This window comes from Podarcis muralis, chromosome 4 (assembly GCF_964188315.1).
Source record: "Podarcis muralis chromosome 4, rPodMur119.hap1.1, whole genome shotgun sequence".
Classification (NCBI taxonomy): Eukaryota; Metazoa; Chordata; class Lepidosauria; order Squamata; family Lacertidae; genus Podarcis; species Podarcis muralis.
In genome coordinates, this window is record NC_135658.1 from 84,974,206 (window position 1) to 85,000,979 (window position 26,774).

The 26,774-nt window shown below is 41.5% G+C and overlaps 1 protein-coding gene across 9 annotated transcripts in view; it reads right to left on the reverse strand.

Moving 5' to 3' along the window:
* FARP1 (FERM, ARH/RhoGEF and pleckstrin domain protein 1) overlaps nt 1-26,774 on the reverse strand; it is a 183,461-nt gene that overhangs the window by 33,167 nt on the left and 123,520 nt on the right. For 6 of the 9 annotated variants that reach the window (XM_077927705.1, XM_077927709.1, XM_077927703.1 and 3 more), the window contains exons 11-15: nt 20,968-21,036; nt 19,947-20,022; nt 17,519-17,762; nt 3,490-3,680; nt 218-307 (exon numbers count right to left, since the gene is read on the reverse strand). In XM_077927705.1, coding sequence (XP_077783831.1) covers nt 218-307; nt 3,490-3,680; nt 17,519-17,762; nt 19,947-20,022; nt 20,968-21,036 — 670 coding nt within the window. The remainder of the gene's footprint in view (nt 1-217; nt 308-3,489; nt 3,681-17,518; nt 17,763-19,946; nt 20,023-20,967; nt 21,037-26,774) is intronic. The other 3 variants (XM_077927711.1, XM_077927708.1, XM_077927710.1) reach the window with 3 other exon arrangements.

A 26,774-nucleotide genomic window follows, 5' to 3' on the forward strand; every position in this document is an offset into this window, starting at 1 on the left:
AAGTGGGGGAGATCAGGAGCCGGCCATTGCCTCACATATTCCCTATCCAGTAGGGAGAAGGTACTGAGCAAAATATATCAATTAATTTTTGGTATTTCCCCCCCTACCACAAGAAGAGGGTTGCGAGGGAGGGAAGGCACAACCACCTAGAATCCCTTAAGTTAAGTTTTGTCCAGAAAAGCTCATGGCTGTGTCTGTAATGCAAAAGCAAACATACCGACGTGATAACTTCAAGGTCTTTCAGGTAAGTTCGTTCTGTGGTGGAAACTTCTTTAGCAATGAAGTATGCTTTGTCAGTTGGAAACCTCTGAAAACAGAAAGAAAGAAACATAGGTTTTGGTCTTTACCCAAAGAGTAAGTTCACAAATTGAAGAAAAATAATAAGGAAGAAAGAGTGGGCCTATTATAATTCAGAGAATTATAATTCAGAGAATTTTGGAAAAACCTTGCCCAACGTATACAGTGGTACCTCGGGTTACATACGCTTCAGGTTACATACGCTTCAGGTTACAGACTCCGCTAACCCAGAAATAGTGCTTCAGGTTAAGAACTTTGCTTCAGGATGAGAACAGAAATCTTGCTCTGGCGGCGCGGCGGCAGCAGGAGGCCCCATTAGCTAAAGTGGTGCTTCAGGTTAAGAATAGTTTCAGGTTAAGAACAGACCTCCAGAATGAATTAAGTTCTTAACCTGAGGTACCACTGTATATTTTCAGAAATATGATTTTTTTTAGCTGCTATGTATTTATTAAAAATGGTTTTAGACTGCTCTCTCATACAAAAAAAGGTGCTGTACAACAAAATATACAGTAAATCATAGTACACCACAAAAACGTTAACAAGTTTAAACAACTGAACACAGCGGCTGCAGAACCCCAAGTGTCCCTATTTTCCAAGGACATTCCTGATTTAGAGAAGCCCTAGGATGTCCCTATTTTCACTGGAGAAATATGAAATTTTAATTAAAGATTTGAGGATAACTTTTTATGGTCATGGAGCTTCCAACGCAGGGTTTGTGAGAACATGATTTGTCAAAGGACCCTCTCAAAACCACCACGAAATAGTAAGAAACTCCCATGCCCATGGATGGCTCCTGTAATTTCCTGGATCTGTTGTCATCCTATGTAAAAAAAAAAGAATCAAGAAGATCCAAAGATCCATGAGGATCTATGCCCTGAGTCATTTTTGTGGTGCTGAAAAGCACTGGAGCTGTGGTTTTTACTGGGCAGTCTGCTACTGCAAGCTTTGTTCTGATAAGAGTTTTCTGATGGAATTTTGGGGATTTTTTTTTTGGGGGGGTACCATGTAAAATCATGCAAATGTCAGAAGTTCCATTTTAATTCTCCTGGATGTGACATTTGTCTGAACCCTGTGGAAAAGCAAAAAATATATCTCTATGTGCTTTCTCTTTCTGTATGAAGGAGTGACTCAGGGGAGGGGAGGAGAGAAGTAATCAGGAATTGATCAAGATTTGTTTTTGGCTTATATGTACCTAGTATTTTCAGTATTAGGATACAATAGGGGGCATATACTGCGTCCTCCATGTATGTAAATATGGGCAAGAACTGTTTGCATGCAGGACAGTTAGCACTCCATGCGGTAATTGACCAAGAATGACTTCATATCCATATTCCAAACAAGGCAAGAAGTACACGTCATACCTCCGAGAAACCTAATGAATTTCGTGATTCACAAATGGCAAAGGAAAGCTCTGAGCCTTACATATAAAGAAATTGCATTCAACTATACCAGCTGCACTGGCTCCTGGTGGGGTACAGGATCAGGTTTAAGGTGCTGGTTTTAACCTTTAAAGCCCTATACGGCCTAGGACCCTCGTACCTACGGGACTGCCTCTTCTGGTATGTCCCACAGAGGAACTTACGGTCTTCAAACAAAAACATCCTGAAGGTCCCAGGCCACAGAGAGGTTAGGCTGGCCTCAACCAGAGCCAGGGCTTTTTCGGCTGTGGCTCCAATCTGGTGGAACACTCTGTCACAAGAGACTAGGGCCCTGCGGGACCTGACATCTTTCCGCAGGGCCTGCAAGACAGGCCTTTGGTCAGGGCACAGCCTGACTCCCTCCTTTGGCAATCTTCACAGAACTTTAGCCTAATGGTTGCCATCAATTTGAGTTGAATTAATTTTATAATGAAATGATTTTAGAATGCTGTACTATTTTATTGTTGTTAGCCGCCCTGAGCCCGGCTTCGGCTGGGGAGGGCGGGATATAAATAAAAATTATTATTATTATTATTATTATTATTGGTGTGGTGTTCTGCTACCTTATCCTAAAGACATAAACTCTTCCAGGCAGCACAACAACTTTTTATTGCCCTGCCTCCATCCACCGATCAGTGATGTGCTAAGCACACCCTGCAGCCAACATTGGAGCATTTCTAAGCAAGCTTAGGCAGAAGTAATCAAGAGTTGACTGGCACTTGCTCTCTAGTAAGCACAAAGCAGGATTGCAGCCCAGGTTTTCTTCATTGTGATGGCTGTCAAAGGGGCCTTGTCAAACGTGGATGTATTGTGATTTGGCTGTCTACAAAGTGCAAGGAAAAAGCTCAAATCAGCTGTACAGTCAGCCAACCACCCAACACGTGGAATGGAAAATCAGCTTCCAGGCTTTTGACTTCATTCTTCATGCACTTTGCCTGCCTTGTCGAGGAAGGCAGCTGAACCCTGCTGTGTGCTCCATTAGAACAATCAAGGCTAAGAGCTGCCTAATCGTGCCTTGCGACTGAGAGCAAGAGCAGAAAGAAATACAGGAGAGCAGGGAGTTGGATGTTATCGGTGTGGGTGTAAGCAGCATCAGGCAAAGGGGACCTAGTGAGGTGGTAATATGAAGAGAAAGGCATTGAATCCAAAGGATTTGGGGTGTGTAGGAGAAGATAGGAACCCTGTTCCCTAACATGTACAGAAAGCTTTTCTTTGCATCTATGGGGAAGCATTCAGATACAAGCAGACACCCTTGGTCTGACTGATACAGTGCATCAAGAGCTGAATGAACCACATGGATCTGCTGACGGTGTAGTTCAACATCAGAGGTAGATGGACAATATTTGTGGTAGATGTGGCCTCCTATACTTGTGAATCACTGTATCAATCTGACCACACAAATTCATTGCATCACCTACTTTGTGGTAACAGGAATTTATTTTTCAGATTGTTTTTTTTAAGTTAAAAAAGGAAAGAGAAGTCATTTGTGGAAAGGAAATGCCGTCTCTCCATGGTAGAACACATGCCGCAAATCAAAGGCTCGCTTCCCAGCAGACCAGTGACTTTGAAAGATCACTGCTTGAGCCCTTTAGATCTGTTAAGTGTTAAAAAAAAAATCAGTAGCAGACACTTATGCTCTGTTAAGCATATGCTAGTCCCTTGTATAAAAAATGGAGGTTGGTTGGACTGGTTGGACTGAATCTGTCCAACACATGATCCTATGTGTTTTAGACATGCCAGATATCGTAACCAAAACGGTAAGAGCACCAAGTACCTTCCTCCTGACTTCCTCTTCATCATCAGTGCGGACACCAGTTTGGTCATTCATCAGAGGACTGACTAATGGAGAAGCTTGCCTGTTATCAGGACTCAAATTAGGAGACAACGTTGCATTTGTCATAGCTGGTCCGCCTTGGGAATTGATGGACAGTTCTGAAAGGTGGGGGCTGCCAGTGAGAGAGCCTGCTGAAGGAACAACAGAGTAAAATTCAGAACAATTTAGAAATATGACTTTCTAGCATATATGAGAATTCTAGCCAAGAAACTCAGCCTATGTAAATGAGATGGTTCCAGCTAGTTAAATCCAGCTACTAGGTATCTGAAGAGCTAATCTGCCTATTTAATGCGTATGGAGAACGGACTTGAGTAAGATTCGCATTGTATTACAGCAGTGAAGAAAGAAGAATGTCGTCTTGCTTTAGCATCTGCTTCTTTCCTAGCATGTGATGAATCAAGTTAGAACAGCTTTAGAGAGGCAGCTTTGTGGGGTGTATGAGCTTCTGTTGTTAGATCTTATTCCACTCACACATTTCAGATGCCACAATAAACTATTGTTGCGCCATCTCCCCCTTCATGAACAAAAGGAAGAAGTTTTCACGCTTCTGTTGTTAGTTTTAAGCAAACCAGCTTCCCACTATATCTGACTATAGGAACTGGCTTTTTCAAGTTAGTTGAAGCAAACCGGGATCAAATCCTGGTTTCAGATCCCAGATTAACCAATTAACCATAGGTAAAACCAGTCACCGTTTCCTGCATCCAGGCACAAGAGGAAACTACATTTTGTTCAAAGCCATGACGGGAAGTTTTAAACCTCCTCCTCTTGCACACAAATGGGGGAGCACATGAATCGGAGGCTAAGACCTGCTCATCTCCATAACTTTGAATTGGGCCTTACGGTCAAAGGACCTTGGTCTTAGCTCCAGTAGGCAATAAAACTGTCCGATCTGCAGCCAGCTCAAAAAAAAGATAAAGCTTGCAGCTATCACTACAAATTCAAAATGTATAGTTTTTATCATCCACTAGTACTAATACCCAATTAGCAGCACCCAAAGAAACAGAGACATTTTTTCTCACTGAACTCCAACCCCCACAAAGATACAAGCAAAGTGTCCTGCTCTATCCTCGCCCCACATTTTTATTTGAAAATTCATTGTCTTCCTCATCACTTAATCTAAATAGAAACGAATGGGGATAGGGGTGGGATTCAGTTCAGATGGTTGGGGAAATCCTGTAATCAGAAAAAAATAGGAGATGTTTAAGAAGCAGTCAAGTTGTGTGGGAGAGAGTAATACTGTCCAAAGAGGACATTGTCAAAGCTGTAAATTTTCTCTGTGCTCTACTATTAGTTTTAGTACATAATAAATGTAGAAACAGAGAGAGTTACCCTATAGTTAACTGGCGTTTTATTCACCCTCCTACAAACTTAAACTCCAGAAATGCAACTGATTAAAATTATTTCACAGGGTGCTAACAGAATAAGCATTAGAAAAAGCAGAATCTAGAGGAGGAAAGTGATTTTCTATGTCAATGTCACATCTAGAACAAAGGGAGCAAACTACTCAAGCCCTCTTGCTACGTACAACATAAATATGCACAGTGTACCTTGTCAAGTTATTCCACGCTCCTCTGACTGTTTTGGGGTTGAAATGCTAGCATTACATTGATACAACAGATGTTATTTTTTAAAAAGCATGTGGAAGGACCACTTCAAAATGTTCGCTGTTGTTAAGCCTAAGAAAAGTGTACAAAAAAGCGTGAAAATGGACAATTGCACACTTTGGTGGCTACGTGAAAGACAATGGCCCGAAAGGGCTTTAAATGCTTTCCTCTTTTCTTGGATGAAGCCTACCATTTCTTTTTGACATAAAGTAGTCATCAAGCTCACATTCACTGTATATTTCCAACCACATATTTCTGCAACCCTTTAATCTTCCTTCATGCTTTACAAAAGCATCTTAATTTAGGGAAACAAATAAGCTGTCAGCTAGTATAGCTAACAATAACCCATCATGTTCACGCACAAATGATAGGCTCTTTATTACAAACATATCAAGAAGTTTCATCTGAAATTTATCTTGGAAGCCCCAGTAGAATATAGCACAGCATCAAAAATTCAGAGAGATTATGATCAATTTGTTTTTCAGCAGGACCTAAATAGTGTATAGATTTTTGAGCTGCACTAGCAAGTTTCATATTTATCTCATCATCTTTATCAGCACCAAAGCAAATTATGCAGAGCAAATGGGATACTTGCCTGTAGATATATATATATGCCTCAATGAAATAAATTTACCCACAATTCCAGGCTATGCAGATGCTCAGGAAAATCTGAGAGAAAGCCAGAGCTTGTTACACAAATGTCAATTTTATTGACACTAGTACACAACTGTATACAATAATTTCATAATAAAATTAATGCAGTTATAAGAAAAAGAAGAAGGGAGGGGCCCTAAGGTCAGGAAATCGTATTTTCTAAGTTTACAACTGGTATGTTTTCAAACAACATGTACAAAAGACCTACAAGAATCATAGTATCACCTCAAATATGTAGTAAAAACACAGAAATTCTGGCACCGTGCCTGCCCACATGACAGAAGAAAAGAAACATTAGCATCCGTATGTGAAGTTTTCTGCTTCTCAGACATTAAGCATCTGAAATCTAAGTTTACGGACTGGCCACGGCTAATCATAGGAAGTAGCAGCTATACATGACCAACAACCTTGTTTTTATTTTTCTAGATCTTCAACAACTGGTGTATTTGCCATTATACAGGAGGGCATCCGTATGGCAGCCTGATGCAAATGCTTGGGTTGCCCCATCAAAACACTTGCTGTAGTGTTGAGGGTTCCTGTCTGACTCGTGGCTCAGCTAGATTGCATGGAAGCTCCAAAGGCATTAATCAGCACCTCAGCAAAGGGTCTCTCTGTGCAGCCTACTGCAATTCAGAACTGGTGTTTCGCAGTTCTCTGAATCTAAACTCCACCAAGGTTTGGTTGGGGACAGTTCACAGCAAATAAAGTCAGGAAGTCTGATTCCCTTGAGTGTTCTTAATTTAATATATGATACGATACGATAATCTGTCCCATACAGAACAACGAAATTGAAAAAATGGCCACCAAATATAAGATAGTTGCGTTTCCAAAGGCTTAATTAGTACAGGGTTTCCCCCCTGTCAAAATATCCAGGAAGAAGAGACTAAACAAATGCTGTATAGAATTGAGATCTAATCATTTTCTTACTTGCAGCTGCATGTGTGGAAGATGCCACACACATTTTATGCTACAGGTTTGGTGGACTGGAATCTAGGGATTAGCAATGGACAGGCCATAGGAGTCAAAATGCAGAAATATTTCTCTGTTACCTCATACCCCTTCGTTGCTTATAAGGACACAGAAGATGATAAATTGCTCCTTCTAATTTCACAAAGACCCCATTGTGGTCAGACACAATTCCTAAGCATTCATGGCCGCTTGATTGATAACAGCATAACCTACGCCTGCTTTATCTTATGCTACATTGCAAATTCTGCCTCAGTTGTGAGAGTTATGGGATGTCATATCTGTACCAATATTGACAAATTATCTATCTTTCTATCTACTGAAGGCCAAAGGCTAGGAACTAAAATGGACAGAAGGCTTCACAGCATTTTCTCCATGCTGTACGTCATGATCTAGATTAAAATCAGCCTCGCCTTTTAAGCAGAACTCTTTTGCTCCTTGCCTGTCAAGCAGACGCATTGCTTTGAACTTATCACAATGCATACCAAGACATGTGATAAGCTACACCCTAGAAATGCTATGTAACTTCCAAGAGCTCATGCGAGAACAAAGGTGGAAGGCTTCTCTCCTTAATAACCATCTGTCAAGTCTTCAAAGTCTGCTATTTCCTACAAGGAGTTGCAGAAAATCACAACACATTACAAACATATTGTATGATTTGAAGTTCACTTCAGTCATCTTAGCTTTGGGAGAACGGCTCACATGGTGCCTTTCTGTAAAATGGGGCACCTTTGAGAAATGAACACATATATAATTGCCCTGTAGAAAACAAGTGATATTTCAGGGGGCTGTAAGGTAGCTAAAGACGTAACTCTAGCCTTGAAGTAATGAATGCAGTATTTTCCTGGTAGAAAGCTTATTCATTGGCCAAAAAAAGTAAGATTCCCTGGAACTCTTCTCTCTAAAAACTCATTTCTCCACATAAGCAAAGAGTCAGCTGATGCCTTGAAGAGTGTCTTTATATAAATATTTAACCCCAAGCAAGCATTTGGATTGCTAATCCATATGTAATTACACATAGGATTGTAGTGTCTTAGATCTATGTCTGCATAACTCCCCACCCCAATCTGTTTGATGCCCAGCTGAATAATGTAGATGATGTGTAATGTGAACTAATCCCTAGAAGGATTCATAGCAAGTCTATAAAAAAGGCTTTCAAATAAGATTAAAATTTCCTTTAGACTTCTATAACTAAAAAAATTTGCATCACTGAACTGGGATACTCGTAAGATTGCTATTTTGGACCTCAAAAATATTTAAATGCTGGTTATTTAATTTTTTCCCTTGGTACACACTAGAGTCAGAAATGCAAATGCCTCTAAATCAAACTGATGCATTCCACATTCCTCATACTATAAAATGGAGGGTGAATGGTAATTTTAGCTTCATGTCAAAGCATCCAGATTGACTTTAGAACCTGAAAATCAAGCGGTGTTCTTGTCATTCCTCAGATCATCAACAACAAAATAAGGATTGCCTCAAGCAAAATTTGAGGTGGAAGTGCTGGCATGGGGTAGGGACAGGTTGCTTATATTGACTTTTGTATAGCTATTTTTTTTAATTAAAGAACCACCACCAAAAAAATCTAATAACCTTTTCTTTAAAAAAGAAAATGAAAACAGACAACGTACTCAAAAGACTGGTGGAAAGCAGACACATTCAGTAAGAACGTGTTAAAGAAATGTAGATTTATAACCAGCACTCAATAATAACGAATAAAGGTACTATTGACAGCTATAGCTAAGGTACTTGAGTTCATACACTCCTCACCGGTGTCAAGACAGTTAAAACAGAATTACAGTGGTGCCCCGCAAGACGAACGCCTCGCAAGACGGAAAACCTGCTAGATGAAAGGGTTTTCCGTTTTGGAGGCGCTTCGCAAAACGAATTTCCCTATGGGGTTGCTTCGCAAGACGAAAAAATCTTGTGCGTCCCCATGGTTTTTTCCGCTCCCCCCCTTTTCCTAAGCCGCTAAGCCGCCTATCAGCTGTTCCGCTGATAACCCGCTTAACAGCTGATCGCTGAAAGCTGCTAGACCGCTGTAGCACTAATCCACTAAGCTGTCAATGGGCTTGCTTCGCAAGGCGAAAAAACCGCTAGACGAAGAGAATCGCGGAACGGATTCTTTTCGTCTTGCGAGGCACAACTGTAATTCTGAGTGTTCTTTTGTTTCACAGATCCCCCTTTCCCAATTTAAAGAAGAGGAGCCTGCGAAGATTATAAGAAGGAACAGAGAAATGGCCGATTTGTGTGGCTCCCTCCATCCCTTTCTGAGCCTTTGGCAAAGGTGGGGGGAAGGGGAGAGAGAGGCCCATGTCTTTGGGGGCAGACAAGTATTCCATTTCTGAATCAGGAAGATCTCCCCTGGTTCCTGCACAGAGCTACAATTCCCAGAGTTCCTGCTACAGTTCCTAGGATTCTTTGATGGTTCAGAGAGGGATGATATTGCTTTAAATGTGTAGCGCAGAGGGCCCAAGGAAGTCATGCATCCCCTCTTACAATTTCTATGGAATGTGCAATGCCACAGCTTCCTCTTGAGCTAATTTATTGGACAAGAGGTTTTCAAAGGGAAGATGCAGCAAGAGGTTTCAAAAATAACATAAAATAAAAATAATGCCATTTCAGCAAAGATATGGGACAGAGGCTGCCTTGCTGAGATAAACGAGAGAGGAAGGACACAAAGGGTTTTGGGGGTTCTTAAGGCTTGAAATGGATACCCGTGACAGTGGTGATAGGGCATGATTTGAGAGTATGGAGCAACGTACCAATGAACATGTCCCCCTGCACTTGGGGCAACAATTTGAGCAACAATTAAGCAAGGAAAAGTTTTACAGCAAGACACCAGTTAGAAAGGGTAAAGCCTTCAGTACAGGTAATAAAAAAGCAAAACGAAATTAATGTCATGCATACATAGGATAACTTCGGCCTGACATGCTTAAAGACAGTCACCAAATTCAGCATTAGGTTTAGTAGCCAGGAACCCCTTCCTCTTGGGTACAAAAATCCATGCTGAAGTGATATATAATAGTATTAGACAGTGGCAGGTACAAAACTGGACAGTAACTGCAGCAGTTAGCCGATAACGGATTACCCTTTGATGGAAAATAATGTACATCATGATAAGTCTAATAGCAATATGGGTGGGGGGACTTTTAGAGGCATGAAGCATGTCCCTTGTCTATCTTTGTTCTTTCCATCGCTGAACTAAGCAAAACAAAAAGGAACAGGAAAAAAAATAGTGGTCTGAATATAGTACCTTAAAGCACACATGCATGTAGAAATAGTTGCTTATTCTAAATAAGATGCATATTAAACATTACAGAATATGTTTGCTTGAACAGTCTAGGACACTGGTCCAATCCACATGTGCAAGCAAGCATGTGCTGCAGCTACTGTCCATTTTGGCTTCACATCTCCCTAAGAAAGCAGTGATCCTGCTAAAAAGCAATTTTGTAATGGATCCAATCATTTTAAGTGCTGCCTTCACTGGAAAGTGAAGGGCATGGTTGCTCCATATGATCACCACGGTCCAAATATTTGTGCAGAAGGTCACATTCGTTTATTCATCAGTTTCTCCATTTTTTATTTATCTATTGCAAAGTAGGATCCTTGCAGTGGGTGACCACGAAATCATGAATTTTGTAGATGAATGCAGGATCACTGTGCTAGGAGGATATTTGCATTTCCAAGTGGACCATTTCCCCCTCTAGCAAAAGGTCATTGGGGTAGCGTGGCAAACAATGCAAGGAACAGAAGATACACCATGCTTTGAGTATAAAGACAGAACAATGGAAAAAGGCTTTTTCCTCCCATAGAGGTACATGCTGAAAAAACATACAGTGGTATATTTCTTTTTTTTAAAAAAAGCAAACAAACAAACAAACCATTGTTAAACAAATGACAAGAATGAGAATGAAGACCCCAGCAATTTTTTTGAATTGGTATTTTCAAAGTTTTGAATTTTCAAACCTATAATTCAATGTGTGAAATATATCAGGGAAGTGCCAATGATAAGAAACATAGCCAAAGTTTGTATCAAGTCACTACCTGAACAGCAATAAGGGGTGGGTGGAGATAAGAAATTGGGAGTGGAATATTTCGTGCCCTTCCTGAAAAGTGATCTCTTAAATAGGTAACTCTTTCCAAGCCCAAGATTGATAATTGTGTTGTAAATTCTGCATAAAAAGTAATGTTTGAATGACGTCATGAGCGTTTTGCTGCAGCTGCTGTGTTACGGTTGCCATACGTCCAGAATTTCCCGGACATATCAAGAATACTGCAGCCAAAAAAAAGCCCAACAGCTCTGGCAAAAAAGCCCAACAACTTTTCTGCCTGGATTTGCACTGTTTGAAATATGGCGACCCTATGCTGAGTAGCATGCTCTCCATGCAAATATAAAACAGAGCGTTTGCTTTTCATTCACAAATGCTCTTTTGCACAGATTCCTGACGTGAGCTTTATTCCCCTTGTTGGAAAAGGTAAAATGCAAGAGCTGCTTTAACAGATAATGAGATAAAACTGATCTTTCTATGAAGCACACCAGACAAGTCATCAAAAAGCTCCTCCTCATCAGTGAGATGAAAACCCATCGAAAGGGTGGGTATACTAGACTGCTTTGCAAGAACCAGAGAAACAGAGCTATTCCTAACCTTTGCAAGAATCTTATGGGGGGGGGGGACCCACATCTATAGAACAGATGATTGAGAGTGGGGTGGGTGGGTTCATAAAAAAGAGTAATAATACTGCCATATTTAGAAAGTGAACCTTCCAAAAAATGGAGACACAAAAAATATCGATCGCCACACACTACTAATACTACATTAATTTTTTAAGAGGAGCCTTAAAAGGAAGTGCAACTTGTTTTATTTAAAAAATAATAATCTAAAGTGAAGATCAATGTATGGACAGCTACAAAGGTTCTGCAGATTCTTAGGACTGATAAGAAAACAAATCTGCGGGGAATGTCCAGGTACCATAGAGCATGTGAGAGACTTAAAGGGGAAACCATGTCATACTTGGGAAATTAGTTTTGACTTGGGTTCACTTTGAATGCCCCACAGAAGTGACAAGAAAAGAACTGTTGGCTGTGCGTCCTCTCCCAACACTTATGAATTATGTGAACGGAAGCTATTCAGTCTCCAAATGAAGAAGACAGAATGTGCACCACTCTCTCTAGGGTAAATGTGCATCAACTGTCGCCCCATAAGAGCCAGAAAAGTAGACAGGAAGACAGGAAGTGTCACTCCCCTAATGGTTCCTCTTTTGCTACTTTCATGGAATGGTTAAAGTGGGCCTCAGTTTGGGATTCTCCCCACCATCAAAAATGCCCATTTTACTTTGCTTTAGTAGCAAATTTCCAATTTACTCTTAACTCTATGCAAAACACAGAGAGCAGACATAAAGAAAGTAGTGAATACCAACAATGAGAATTCTAATTGGCAACAGGCTTGTCGTTTTCATATTTACAAGTTACAGTTAGGAATCTGATGTGCTTAAGCTACACAATTAATATTTTTTATCTGAGCTGCACTGTTTAATAGGACTGTAAATTTAAAAACAAACAAGAGCATGATTTTATGTGGCTGAAACGGCAATACCTATGGTTAGTGGTAAAGCTAAACTGTGCCATTTCCTTTGAGGATATTTCCGTGATGGAAAACACCATTATATAATTAAGTATTGATCAAGGTAACATCTCTGTTACTGAAACAAGGACAATAATCAGGAATCATTAGAAAAGAAATCATAATAAAAAATAGAGCTGCCTATAACACGATGCCTTTAATGCAAATCTAGTGTGAGAGGGGCAAATTTCATGACAGTGATTAGTAATATCTCTCTGCAAATTGATGGTGCAACTGTACTCAAAATACAGCGTGCAGTTTTGGTTCCCGCTCCTCAAATAGAGCATTGCAGTGCTAGAATGGGTGCCAAAAAGGGCAATCAAAATGATCAGCTACAGCTAAAGCAACTTCCCTATGAGAAAAGGCTATAACATTTAGGTATTTTTGAAAAGGCAAGTACAAGGAGAAGCATGATGGTGGTCTCCAGTAATATTTGAACCCAGGGTCGTCCAATGAAGTTGAATGATAGGAGATTTTAGACAGAAGGAAATACTTTTTCAAACAGTGGCATATTTAAACTTTAGGATTTCCTGTCACAAGATGCAGAGACTTTTAATATGGCTTTAAAAGGGGGGTTGGACAAATCCGTGGATGACAAGGCTATCAATGGGTGGAAGCCCTTACGACTATATATTGCCTCCAGCATCAGAAACAATGGTCCAGTTTGCATGCAACTCTAAGCGATATCATGGCTTAGTGAGAATGCGCAAGTGTGCTTGTACCCAGAGAGAAACTGCTTTGCTTCTCTCCTGCTCCTACTGATGATGTACGACCTGGCACAAAGCCATTCATGTGGCCTAGCATCACACATGAACTCAATTGCTTGTCTCACTTCCAGCAAACCACAAACAACCACCAAGGTTACTTTCCGTTTCCTGCTTGTAGTTTGTTTTGGGGAAGACAAAGCACTAGCCCAGGTTTGCACATAATGGCAATCCAAACCATGTTTTATGGGTAGCATGGCAGCAGCACAACTGGGAGGGGAGCAAAATGGCTGCCATTTTCTCTCTGGGTACCTGTATGCTTGCTCACTCTTGGTTAGGCTTAGCATTGCATGAGAATGAGGCCCAGTATGCCTCTGAATAGCACTTACTAAGGATCACAATCTGGAGAGGGCTATATTGCACTCATATTCTGCTTGTGGGTTTCCTATGCATATTCACTGGCAATGTATGGAATACCCCATTTCTCTCCCCCCCCCCGGACCCCAAACACATCGTGCAGAGGCTATGCACTTGGATTGGGTAATACAAAATCCTATTTATGCTGTTTTGTTTCTGTACGTTCTCTACAATGCTTAGTGAATGCGCACACAATGGTAGGTGGTAATGTACATTCTCCACTGAATCCACATCATCACCACAACATAGACATTTTGTAGACCAATGGCCACTTCTAATCATAACATTAAGATGCTTTAGCTTAAGGAGGAAATGAACTATTGTGCAATCTGCTCTAGAATGCCTGGGGGTGGGGGGAAAGAAATCATTGAAACAACTAGTGCTTTTGTAAAGCACCTAACAAGCCAGCGCTTTACTCCACAATATGTTATTTCTATGCCATAATCGCCAGAAGTCAGCAAACATGCCAATAAAGGACACACTGTGTACATTCTATCTACACTTTCCAAAGTGGGTTTTTGTTTAGTTATGCTTTAAATTAAACATTCAGTAGTTAAAGGCAATGATTTGACAAACTATTCTAAACCCAAAACACAGATCACCTTCTCAGCACAACATGAAATAAAACCTTCCCTTATTAGCCCATGCTGCCACCTAACCACAAAGTCACAGATTTGATTACTTGTTCTCTTGTCTACTAACTAAACAAAACGTCTGAACTGCATTTACATCTGCACTGAACTTCACATTAGTATAACAAAAATGCGCGAGAGAGGAGGTTAAATATTCCTATATGCATATGTCAGCATCCCAAAGGCCTTTAAAAAACAAAACCCTAACCCTTTGGATTGTTATAATCCTGTAAATCCCAGTTCCCATTAAATAAAAAACAGCCCTCACAATCACAGAAATAAGTTTGCTCATGCAATGGCAAGTATTTCCAATGCAGTCTATAGTGCAAACACGTTGCCCATCCGTGCCATCTACCCTGTTCTAGGAATATGTAAAATACTGAAGAGGACTAGGTAACTATCGATTGAGTTCTGTTAAAATATTCTTACACTCAGATGTACCACTTAACATGTCTTGGTTCAAGGCCTCAGAAAAAGGTTATAAAACGTATCGATTTTGTTCTATAAAAATCTAAACCATCAAAATATAGAACTGCTCAGGCTTAAAAGATGTCCTGTATCTGGCTCATTTGCTTTCATGAGAATGAATGAATAGTTGGAATCAACTGTACTCAGCTAAAGCTGTCCTCTGTTATTTAATTCTGACACATTCATTTGAGAATACTTTTCCCCATACTTCCCCTCTGACCCAGTTAAACAAATTTAGCAATGGTGGTAAGGTCAATGGGTATGATTTGCTGCTTTTCTTTACTCAAGAAAGTTTCCTGAAACGCAGGGTAAATTATTTGTCTTACTCCTTACAGATTTCCTGATTCCAATGTTCTTTATCTTATTACATTGTTAAATGAAAAAGAAAGACTGGAGCATTCCATGCCTTGCTAGATATGCAATATTCAGAGTCTACCTGGCCCCCGTGTCCAAGAACGCAGCAGCTGGCAGGGTCTGCTTGTGCAAAACCATTTCAGATAATTACAAGAGTTTGGATTTGATATCCTGCCTTTCACTCCCTTTAAGGAGTCTCAAAGCGGCTAACATTCTCCTTTCCCTTCCTCCCCCACAACAAACACTCTGTGAGGTGAGTGGGGCTGAGAGACTTCAAGGAAGTGTGACTGGCTCAAGGTTACCCAGCAGCTGCATGTGGAGGAGCGGAGACGTGAACCCGGTTCCCCAGATTACGAGACTACCGCTCTTAACCACTACACCACATAGGCTCTCGCTGACCAGCAGTTGGGTGGTGTGTGTGGGAGACTAACTCTAGTATCCTACTGCCCTCCCAATTAGCTGATTGCTTAGTTTTCAGAAACGGCTTGATCAGGATATGAACCATGTCTGAAAATGTATGTACACTTGGTTTCTCAACCAGCTAGGGATGCATGTGTAAAGCCTGCTTTAACACAGCATCTGATCTAGATACATTGGGGTTCCTGTTTCGAATTGGCCCCGTGATTAATGATGACAAAATACCCAAGAAGAACGTTTGCAAGTAAGATCTACTATGCTGAAAGCAATCTTACAACCAATGTATAGAAATTATGATTTCTGATGTTTAAACGAGCCCATTGATAACTACAGGAACATACCACTGAGCTTCTTTCAAAAGACTGCTTACATCCCCCCCCCCCCCATTTAAAGTTTGCATGTTCCATATTCTTCAACATGTTTAAACAGGAAAAAACTTGTTCAGCTCACAAATGCAACTTTTCATACTTTCAGCATAAGAATGATTTGTGGTTATAGTATTGCTTCCTTCAAAAACGTGTCATTAAGCTCTTTTATTATTATTTTTTAAAATGCCTAGATTTGATAATATCCTTTTTTTTTTGCATTTTGATTGCAATGTAAAACTTTAAACTCTAAACTGAGGCACTGGATAGCAAGCTCTCCTTTAGAAGGAGAGAAAAGCACATGTGTGTACCATGAACTCAAATCACGTTGCTTCTCGAATAACGAACACTGAAATCCTATGTACATTTACTTGTGATTAAGTTCCACTGAAAACAGTGGGAGATGCTTATAAGTAAAAATTAATAGGTTGGGGCTACATGTCATCTCTATCTGGCCTATACTTCATTAAATATGACACACAACTAGAGTACAGATTTCTTCTTAATGAACAAATCTACTAACAGGGTTGATAGATGAGGAATCAGGTCTCCTTCCCGCCCCCCTCAAAATCCACATGTCACTAGTAGATTTCACCACCTCTCTGTATAGCAGTAGCTCCTTCTAACTTCTCAAAAGGAGAAGGTTAAGAGGTTGACATGCTGCTTTATGTACTCGATGAACAACCTTCCAACAAATCACTTTCCTGTTAGGCTGGTCTATTCCTGGAAGTGCTGCTTGGTTTTCTCAGCAACTGAAGACATGAACACCATCTTCATCACTGAGGGCCAAAGACACATCCTCTACCTCTTCCTCTAGTTGGAGGCTGCCAAATGAATACTTGTTCCTTGGCATAGGGGATGAATTGAGCACTATGGGATTTCCAAACACAAGCGGGTGGGTGAAAGGATTGACCATTTCTGAATCTGAGTCACTAGACTCCGTTCCACTGCTGGTAGAACCTTCCAATATCTGGATGGTAGACATATGGTCCATCATGCCCCTAGCATACAAGGACTGTATAACTGGGCTTTGCTTCGACTGACTAGCAGCTGGCACACCATTTGCCATGTTTTTGCCTTGTGAAGGGACCATTCTAACCGTCCCTCCTTTATGATACCTATCTGCTCTATAGTCTTGGTTTGGAGTGGAAGATACCTGGCTCAAGATAAATGGGTCTGTTTCAGATCTGTTGCGCGCATGCGAAACCACATCCATGTGTGGCCTTTGCGAGACTGGGGAGCGCTTGCTGTAACTGTGGCAGCTATATGAACGAGTGTCATCATCTTTACTCCTAACCCTACAGTCATGCCCGTTTTCGGAGATGTAACCCTGGGAGCCTGCTCTACTGAAACTCATGTGAGGACTTGATCCTCTGCTACTGGAAGGCAAGGGAGTAGCCAATGGACTACGGGTATCTGGACCTCTAAACATTTCATCAACTAGAGTGCTGTGCCGTGGGACTCTGGGACTCCCACCAACATAAAAGGACATACTAGAAGGGCTGCCATCATTGCAGTCTTCCGTGAGATGGTAAGATGCCTTTATAGAGGAGATGGAAGAATCCCTGTATCTAATTCTATTACGATTTTCACCTCTATAATCAACGTAGGCACCACTGGTCGAATCACCCTCATAATTGTCATTTGTTTGGGACTGTGAGCGGGTTATCTGCCCTCTGAGGAGGTCATATTCACTATCTACATCACTGCAGTCAATGAAAGGAATTGATGTGCTACTGCCACGAGCAGCCCGGGATGCAAGACCTGTGCTCGGTTGCTGTGTCTGAGATCTACTGTGCTGTGATCTGTCCTTTGCGACCTCCTCTTCTTCCTCCATGGCTTCCATCACAGCACCGTCCAGCCTCCTGCCTTCTTTTTCGGGGCTCTTTTTCAGGGAAGGGCTTGTGTGGTGTCCGCCATCTTCCACTGAAACTTTTAGTTCCTTCCCCTGCCGGCAGCTTTGGGCTGCTGGGGAATCAACACCGTCTCCATATGTAAAACTACAGCTCTGGAAAGAGAAAGGAAAGAGATGAGAGGGGACAGGAAGATGACAAATCAGCACCAATCTCAACATCAAGTGCTTTACAAATGCATCATACAACACAGTGCTACAAATTTAAATATGCCTTCAAGCCTAGAGAATAGAAGAGAGGAGAGCTCATTCCTTTGGTCTCCTTTGGTCAACTTCTGCAGCACATAGGACCCCTGATAGAGAAAACCACACCTCTGTGGCAGAAGCACATGCTTTGCAATTGCATGCGTGAAAAGTACCAGATTCTGTCCCTACCACCTTAGGAGAGGTAAACAGGTGATGTGGAATACCTTCACCTGAAACCCTAGCCTAGCACCACAGACAATATTGGGCTAAATAGACAAAACAGTCTGACTTGGTAGATGGCAGGCTGCCTATGATAACAAAATCTAATGTCCCACAACAGTTTTGTGGATGGTCTCTAGCTTATGGTACATTATCAAATGAGCTCATGAGATTAAAAGGTTGTGAAATGCCATCTTGTTGTTCCTATTATGTGGTTGGAGAACCTGTGGCCCTTCAAATGTGGTTGGACTCATTAGCTGCAACAAGCATGGCCACTTGAGGGATGATGGGAGTTGTAGTCTAGCAACATCTCTGGAGGGCCACCGATTCCCCATCTCTAGTCTAGTAGTTTTAATTCTATTGATGTTTATTTTTAAAAATTATTTTTTCCTATGTTTTTAGTAATTCTTGTTTTATCTGTAAACCGCCTTGAGACCCACCAGGGAAAAAGGCAGTGTATAAATAAATATTACAATAATCTCTCTTTGTGTGTGTGTGTGTCAAAACTATTGGCAAATACTACGACAAGGCAATACTTTAGTTGAGCTATATCAGAGGGATTCAAACATTTTTTTTAAATCATTACATGCCACAGGAAGTCATATCAGCCAACTCAGCTCAAGGGAAAAATTCTTTATGAATTGAGAACTTTTAGCCAAAATGCTTATAAAGACCATTACTGTTTCTTTTCTCAGCAAGGTTATTAATTTTTTCACCTAGCTTTAACTGGAATTTCACCAACAGACATTCTCTTCTTTTGAGCTGCTTCTAGGCAACAGATCAAGCTTCTCTCAGAAGGCAGCCTTGACCACAAATTAGGAACAGGTTGCCTTGTCTTGGCTTCATTTTTACCCTTCAGAATTCTGAAAATCAGGATTGTGTTGGGGGGCGGGGGGAGTATTGTTTTATTCCCTGCGCTCACTGAGTGAAACCGGGTTAAATCTGGGGTCAATTTCTTCAACAGTCTCAGAAAGTAGAATGGAACTGGATCATAAAATAACACATTGAATCCAGGAGTCTCCCCGAGGGCCAGCCTGTTATTTACTCCAAGCCTCATGGGCCAAGTGGGCAGTGTCACCCACCTGCCAATCACTACATGTCACAATGTCAGGAAGAATTTCATCTATGTTGGCAGGGGTAGGGGAAGTGGGCATGCCTCGGCTCAAATGGCAAGCCCTGGAGGACCTAATTAGGATGGCAAGTACTCCAAATCTGTCATGTCCTCTTCCTCTAAACCTTGGAAAAAAGAAGCCTACCCTGTGTAAAAATTATCCGTAAGTGCACATGCAGATTATATACAGTGGTACCTCAGGTTACATATGCTTCAGGTTACATACACTTCAGGTTACAGACTCTGCTAACCCAGAAATAGTGCTTCAAGTTAAGAACTTTGCTTCAGGATGAGAACAGAAATCGTGCTCTGGCGGCGTTGCGGCAGCAGGAGGTCCCACTAGCTAAAGTGGTGCTTCAGGTTAAGAACAGTTTCAGGTTAAGAACGGACCTCCGGAACGAATTAAGTACTTAACCTGAGGTACCACTGTACAGCAATGCATATCTGCATAATTTATTTATTTAATCAACGAGTGACATATGAACTTGCTAGGCACGCAGTTTAAACATTTTAATGTGTGTAAGGCTTGCCTCAGAAGTACAATTAATAAACACAAATAAAAATACTGCTACTGCTTTCTACTTGGCTTGGAAACATTCCAAACCAGAGAAAAGGACAAAGTTGTTTAAAGCTGCAGTGTTGCCATTCATTTGGCCTCTCCTGACTGTGAATTATGGTACAGTGCGCAATACTGAACATGGCCTAGGCAAGACAAACAGAACTATTGGACATTTTTGCTTACAAAAGCATGAAATATAACTGACTTGTTTTGGCACCTCTGAATGCTGTTCTGAAGGCTTTGCTGTCAAGCTCCTAATAGAGTGAATCTTGCTGTGTTTCCTGGAAAGGGGGGGGGGGAAGCAAAAAGCAAACATATTTTGCAACAAGTTAAAATGCATGTCATTTCCCACCCCTGTGAATAAATCAATGGCAGACAATCATGTCTCTAAGCCCAGCTTCAAACCGACTTCTTGTCCCAAAAAAGATTTCCTCTCTGTCATCGTATATGTATGCGGTGTTTCAGTGAAGCTATGTGTTACATAAATGGCATAAAAGGAAAGGACAAGTCACTAAAAAATAAACCCTCCAACTCCAAAAGATGACTCAGAACACAAACCTGTCGCTAGGATCATTCTACAGTTTAGCAAAAACACTGAACTCATCAGACTGGCTTAGAAACATATTTGGCATGCAACAATCCAACCTTCTATTGTCTGAACATTTCACTGCCTGTAGCTAGTTGCGCCAATTTGCTCTCCTCATTCTGCTTTGCTTATTTAATTAAGAAGTAACTGTCTACCTATCTACAGATCGCCTGAATTCCTATGATCACAACACCAGTAATCTGAGCAGGTTTCATGGACCTGGGGGTCAAGATGCAGCAAGCCCTGTAATACCTCACTGTTAACAAGCAGGAACTATTTTGCAGGCCATTTGTTATAGTCGTAACCCAAACACAGGGGACAAAAAGCAATAGATAGCTAATTAGAAGGCAAAAACAAATAAACAATAAGTTCCCAAACTCCAAAACACCTAAGCACAAAACTGGGAAAGCAGGAAGAAGAAGCCAGGAAGAAAAATCTATGTCACGCTGTTTTTTCCTTGTGTATATTGCCATTTTCTTCTGGGAAGACTATTCAAGCCAAGCACACTCTCCCTATTTTCCTGCAGCTGTGTCATTTGGCTAACTGGGCTGAATGAGCATGCATGAGGCCCAAGAAAACCCTCAAAAAGTAAACAGAGCAAATTATTTTTATTGTTGTTGCAAAGACGACTCTTTCTAACCTTTCAAACTGTACTTTTTTGTGTCCTCCTTCTTTGACATAGTCCAGAACCTGCTTCTGAGTTCGGCCACTGGGAAGGAAACAAAACAAAACCAAGAGTTAAAACCACGAAAATAAAAGGCTGTGGGAGTACATTCTTCTAGTATTAGTGCATCCTTAACACTGGACTGTGTGTGTCTGATGCCAGGCATGGTTATTAGTTACCAGGGACGGTAAATAAAAGCTGGAGAATCTGCTGCTATGAGAATGCCTCTGATGTCAACTCATCCACAATGCCTGGGAGTATTCATCACTCTGAATCAGCACCATCACTGTCAAAGACTCTGTTCCCACCGGCTGCAGATTCTTGGAAGTGTTGTGGAGAGGCAAGGAGCCTCGCAATGTGGTGGCACTGATTTATCGCTCAGCATGTTCTGGCACCACAAAAGCCCCTGCTCTCAGGCTACTGCTAAAACCATTCATTTCTTGCAAAAAAGCAAAAGTGAATTTTCACCTACATGCCTCGGGTAGGCGGAACCGGACGTCCAAAGGTTAACAGAACCATTGTGTTACTTTCTACTTCTTTAGCATAAAAATGTTCCTTTACATATATGAGTGATTTTATGTTCAGCTGCTCACGACATGATTGCAGGCATTCACAACTGGTACCCATTAAACTGAATGCAATCCCCTAGTCATGTATGGTGGGCCATGAGGCCCCCAGTAAGCCTCTGGCTTTTGCTGCCTGTCTGAGAATGCAAAAATGCTGCGCTACACCACACATCAGCTGATAGGCAGGGAGGCTGAGCAGCTTAAAGAAAGCCCCGCTGCGCCTTGGGTCTCTTCAGGACTTCCTCCACCCTCACTGATGTCCTTTGGGGGCTCCAAGGAGGGTCCCCTCATTAGCCACAAGGACTCTCAAGTTCTCTTCTGCCATTTCTGGGTTTGAATTGAATTTATTTAGTTCTTTCCTGGCACTGTGCATATACAGTGGTTCCTTGGGTTACATACGCTTCAGGTTACAGACTCAGATAACCCAGAAATAGTACCTCAGGTTAAGAACTTTGCTTCAGGATGAGAACAGAAATCGTGCTCCGGCAGTGCAGCAGCAGCAGCAGCAGGAGGCCCCATTAGCTAAAGTGGTGCTTCAGATTAAGAACAGTTTCAGTTTAAGTACGGACCTCCAGAACGAATTAAGTACTTAACCTGAGGTTCCACTGTATATAGTTGCATGCAAGTGATTTGCACGTTAAGTGGGGGGACGCCTGCACACCCACGCCCACCCACACCCCTATGAGTTCCATAAGCTGTAAGGTTCTCCAAGAGATCAAATGGTTTGTTACTACAAGCCAAGATGGGGTGCAGTCAACTCTATCCAAACCTTTACAGAGATATTATCTGCCTACTCTGAAACAGTGAGTGTGAAGCTTAGCAACTTGCAGCACTGCCCAGCCACTCTTAAGAGCAGAAAGATTTGTCAGACATTGAGAAAACTCATGTTCTGTGCCATTCAACTCCTGTGTTGGGTACATTTCTAACCTATCGCAAAGACTTGTGGGAACTGTTTCAAGGACCTCAGTAACTTATATACCTGCCTCAGGCAGTTCTACACTCTTATACCACTTCTAAGGAACCACCACCACAATGAGTTATGAATTTTTAAGAATACTGTTGTTGAAATTCCAAATTTTAATTGCCCAGGTGGCTCCAGTTCAGAAAATCTGGTGGGGAAAGCTGCTGGTCGCTGCTATTAAATGTCATATTTATTTGATTCCCACACCTCTTTCCCCAGAGAGGGAACACTGAATTATGCATTAGGCTGCATACAGAGGTACTGAAGCTGGAGCTATGAAACTCTGTCCCATTAAGCATCTAAGGAAACTCATATCTGGCTTAAAACTATGCTCAGCTATTCAAAATGGACGAAAACATGAATAATTTAATTTAATGCTATTTTAACATTAGAAATACATAATGCTAGTCACACTATCGTCTGCTTCACCACATCTACAAACATGTAGTAGCCAGCTAGTAATCAGGGTCTCCTGCCCTGTGTGTACATGTCACAAGAGACATGTATGTGTCAATCATACATGATGCATACATGCAACCGCTTGCACAAAGGCAGTATTTGTGCAAGAAATCTGCCACACGTGAAACATCTCAAAAGTTACTTCTGTGGATAAATAAAGCAAAACACACTGTGAGCTATCAAGAGTGTGCATTATTATCCGAACAATATATTTTCCTTGAGAACTAGGCAATCAGCTGATAAGCTAAGATTTAACATGCCATTTTAATTTTCTGCTAGGAAGCTGTCCCTATAGATACTAAATGAAAGTGTACTAAAGATTCAGATGAATATGGTTGTGTCTCTGTATGAGATTTTTTTTTAAAAAAAGATTAACAAATAGTGCATGTCTTTGGACAGAAAGATGTCAATTTTCTATTTGCATTAAAATAAAAAAGTACCTGGGGCATTGCTACTGTCAATCTCTTACTAAGCTCTTTAGAATACTTGAGGATACCATGGTTTTGCTTTAATTAAGACTCTTCAGGGCTGGGGAATGTGTGGCCCTCCAGATGTTGTTGGAACTACAACTTCCATAATCCCTGACTACTGGCCCTTCCAGTTGGGCTGATGGGACTTGGAGGACCACAAGTTTCCCATCCCTTTCTTAAATACAATTCAAACATATAGACTAAAATAATTAGCCTAAAGATGCTACTTAAGACAAGAGGAAAGACAAACATATGATCATGCATGAACCCCCAAAAGTTAGACTATTGGTTGGCCCTTTTAGCCCAGAGTTAGCCAATGTGGTCCTCTCCAGATGTTGTGGAACACAAGTCCTATCAGCTCCAGCTATCATGGCAGAGATGACTGGAAGTTGTACTCCACAACATCTGGAGGGCATCACACTGGTGACACCTGACCAGCATCTAACTCTCCAAGGCCTCCTAGAACATCTTGGGGTGGGGTGGCATTGGCCTACTGAGTGCAACGCACCCAAGAAAAGCAACACATATTTTTACTCTCAGAAATGTTTATCTGAAGACTTTGGAGGTTGGGGGTGGGGAGAGATATCTAGCATGAAATGAAATAGCCCCTAATTATTAAAGATGCTTCAGGCAGACTTTTACTACGAGTCTGAATAATTTCTAGGACATTCAGCGAGTAGTGTGTAGATCAGCATAAACGGCCACCGCAAATTACATGCTTGGGAAACTGCATCCCTCAGCTATCCTGAAAATAAGCATGAAAAGCTTGGTATGCAGAGGAAACATCACACAGAACTCAAGCGGTCGAGATAAATGGGAAGGCAACATATGTGATGAGCCACAGAGCTGAGACAGCAAAAGAAACAGAGCAAATCACAATTCTGGTGCATTTCTCTCAATTTAACTTAATTTATCTAGGTCATAATGTAATTAAAAAAGCAACTGGAATATAAAAAGTGAATCTTGAAATAGCCACATATGGCAGGGGTCAGCAAGCTTTTTCAGCAGGGGGCCGGTCCACTGTCCCTCAGACCTTGTGGGGGGCCGGACTATATTTTGAAGAGGGGGGGGGGGAATGAATGAATTCCTATGCCCCACAAATAACCCGGAGATGCATTTTAAATAAAAGGACACATTCTACTCATGTAAGAACACACTGATTCCAGGACAGTCTGCAGCCCGGATTTAGGAGGCGATTGGGCTGGATCCAGCCCCCAGGCCTTAAGTTTGCCTACCTATGACATATGGCATATAAACTCTCCTTGATAAATATAAAAAATTTAAATCCCCAAAGTCCATCACCCGATTGAAGCTCAACCCTAAAAAGGAAGCCTAAACCTATATATGAGAAGGAAATGGCTTTTTATGTAATGTAGTTGATAAATAAACTTCCACAGAGATGCTTATGTTAATCTGTTGGAGTAAAACCACTAAAATATTGCAGCACCCTAAATACTAACCCCTCCCCCGCAAACCAATTCAATATTATACAATAACAGCCAAACACTGATGAAATCATATTGTCATATAATCTTTGATAATGTGCTTAACAATATTCTGCCAACTGGGTGCCCTGTAGATGTTTTAGACTACAACTCCCACCACCCTTGACAACTGGTCGTGCTGGCTGGGGCTGATGGGAACTGTAGTCAAAAACATCCAAAAACAGGCCTGTGAAGGCTGTTTTATGACACACACTGTTGAAGACTGCAAGACAGTAAGATTTCACTCAGACATTGTAGAACCCTTCACAAAGCATTACATTCTTGTCACATTTGATTAATTTTATCATTTATTTATTTATTGAGTTTCTTAACCCGGCTATTTTAAAAAATGATTGTATCTTTCTACCAACTCAAAATCACTTTTCTATTATTTTCATATGTTCATCGTTCTGCCTTCTCTGGTTCAAAACAGATGGGTTATGTTTCAGGCACTTTATTGAGGACCAAAAATTTATTGCCAAATTCGCTCCAGTGGAATTTCTCCTTTTCCTACAACCGGGCAATTACAATACCAACAGCTATTAGGAGGTATTATACTTTCTAATTTTGTCAAGTGAGCAGCAGTCACCTGGTTGCCTTTTACAGCCACTAATGTCCACGTGTAGGTGGTGGCCTACCTTTTTAATCACATCATAGCATTATCTCCTGTGCCTTTCACTTTGCTCAGCATCAGAATTTTCCTATCCTCCGCTGCCAAAACTGTGTTCCAATTCCTCTCCAAAAGTATCTCTGGTATCATATATTTGAGGTGCTAGCTTGGGTGTTCCCCTGGGTCAGTGCCTCCTTATGACTGGGACTCCATGAAATGAACATGATTTCCTAACAGGCCTCAGATATTTTGTTAATTACTATGCTGGGGACGCGGGTGGCGCTGTGGGTAAAAGCCTCAGCGCCTAGGGCTTGCTGATCGAAAGGTCGGCGGTTCGAATCCCCGCGGCGGGGTGCGCTCCCGCTGCTCGGTCCCAGCGCCTGCCAACCTAGCAGTTCGAAAGCACCCCCGGGTGCAAGTAGATAAATAGGGACCGCTTACTAGCGGGAAGGTAAACGGTGTTCCGTGTGCTGCGCTGGCTCGCCAGATGCAGCTTGTCACGCTGGCCACGTGACCCGGAAGTGTCTTTGGACAGCGCTGGCCCCCAGCCTATAGAGTGAGATGGGCGCACAACCCTAGAGTCTGTCAAGACTGGCCCGTACGGGCAGGGGTACCTTTACCTTTATGCTGGTTCCAGGGTACGGGGCTACCTGCTTAGCTGAAGCTGGCTGTAGGGGAGACCACCTAAGAACATTATGTATGCCACCTTAATATTCCACAATGGGCTTTTTAAATTGAAGAAATCATTCCTCAGTATGGGCAACCCTTTGCAGATATTCTCAGCCTTAATCCACACTCAGAGACAACTGAAGGGCTATGATGCCTCACTGTCAAAAACAACGTCTACTTGATTCCACAAAGAAGAGACAGAGAAATCACCAGGTGAATCTCAATGTCACTTTTAACCCCACCCGCAAATTTCTCAACATTTCCCCTCCCCTAGCATTCAATAAACCTTTCATCAAGCCAAGAATGACAAAAACTGGGCCTGATGTGCACTATTAATCTGAATATTAAATTATAGGTGCTGCCATTTTTTGATGTGGCGCTCTCTGTGTTCATGCACGTACGCATTAGCAAGGAAGACAGAATACATGATGCCTTAATGAAGTCTACAGTCCTCAGTCCGAAACTGTTCAGTATAGAAATGTTAAGTGCAAGCTGAACCATGGAAAATAAACACATTGGTACCTTGGGTTACAAACACCTTGGGTTACAAACATTTCGGGTTAC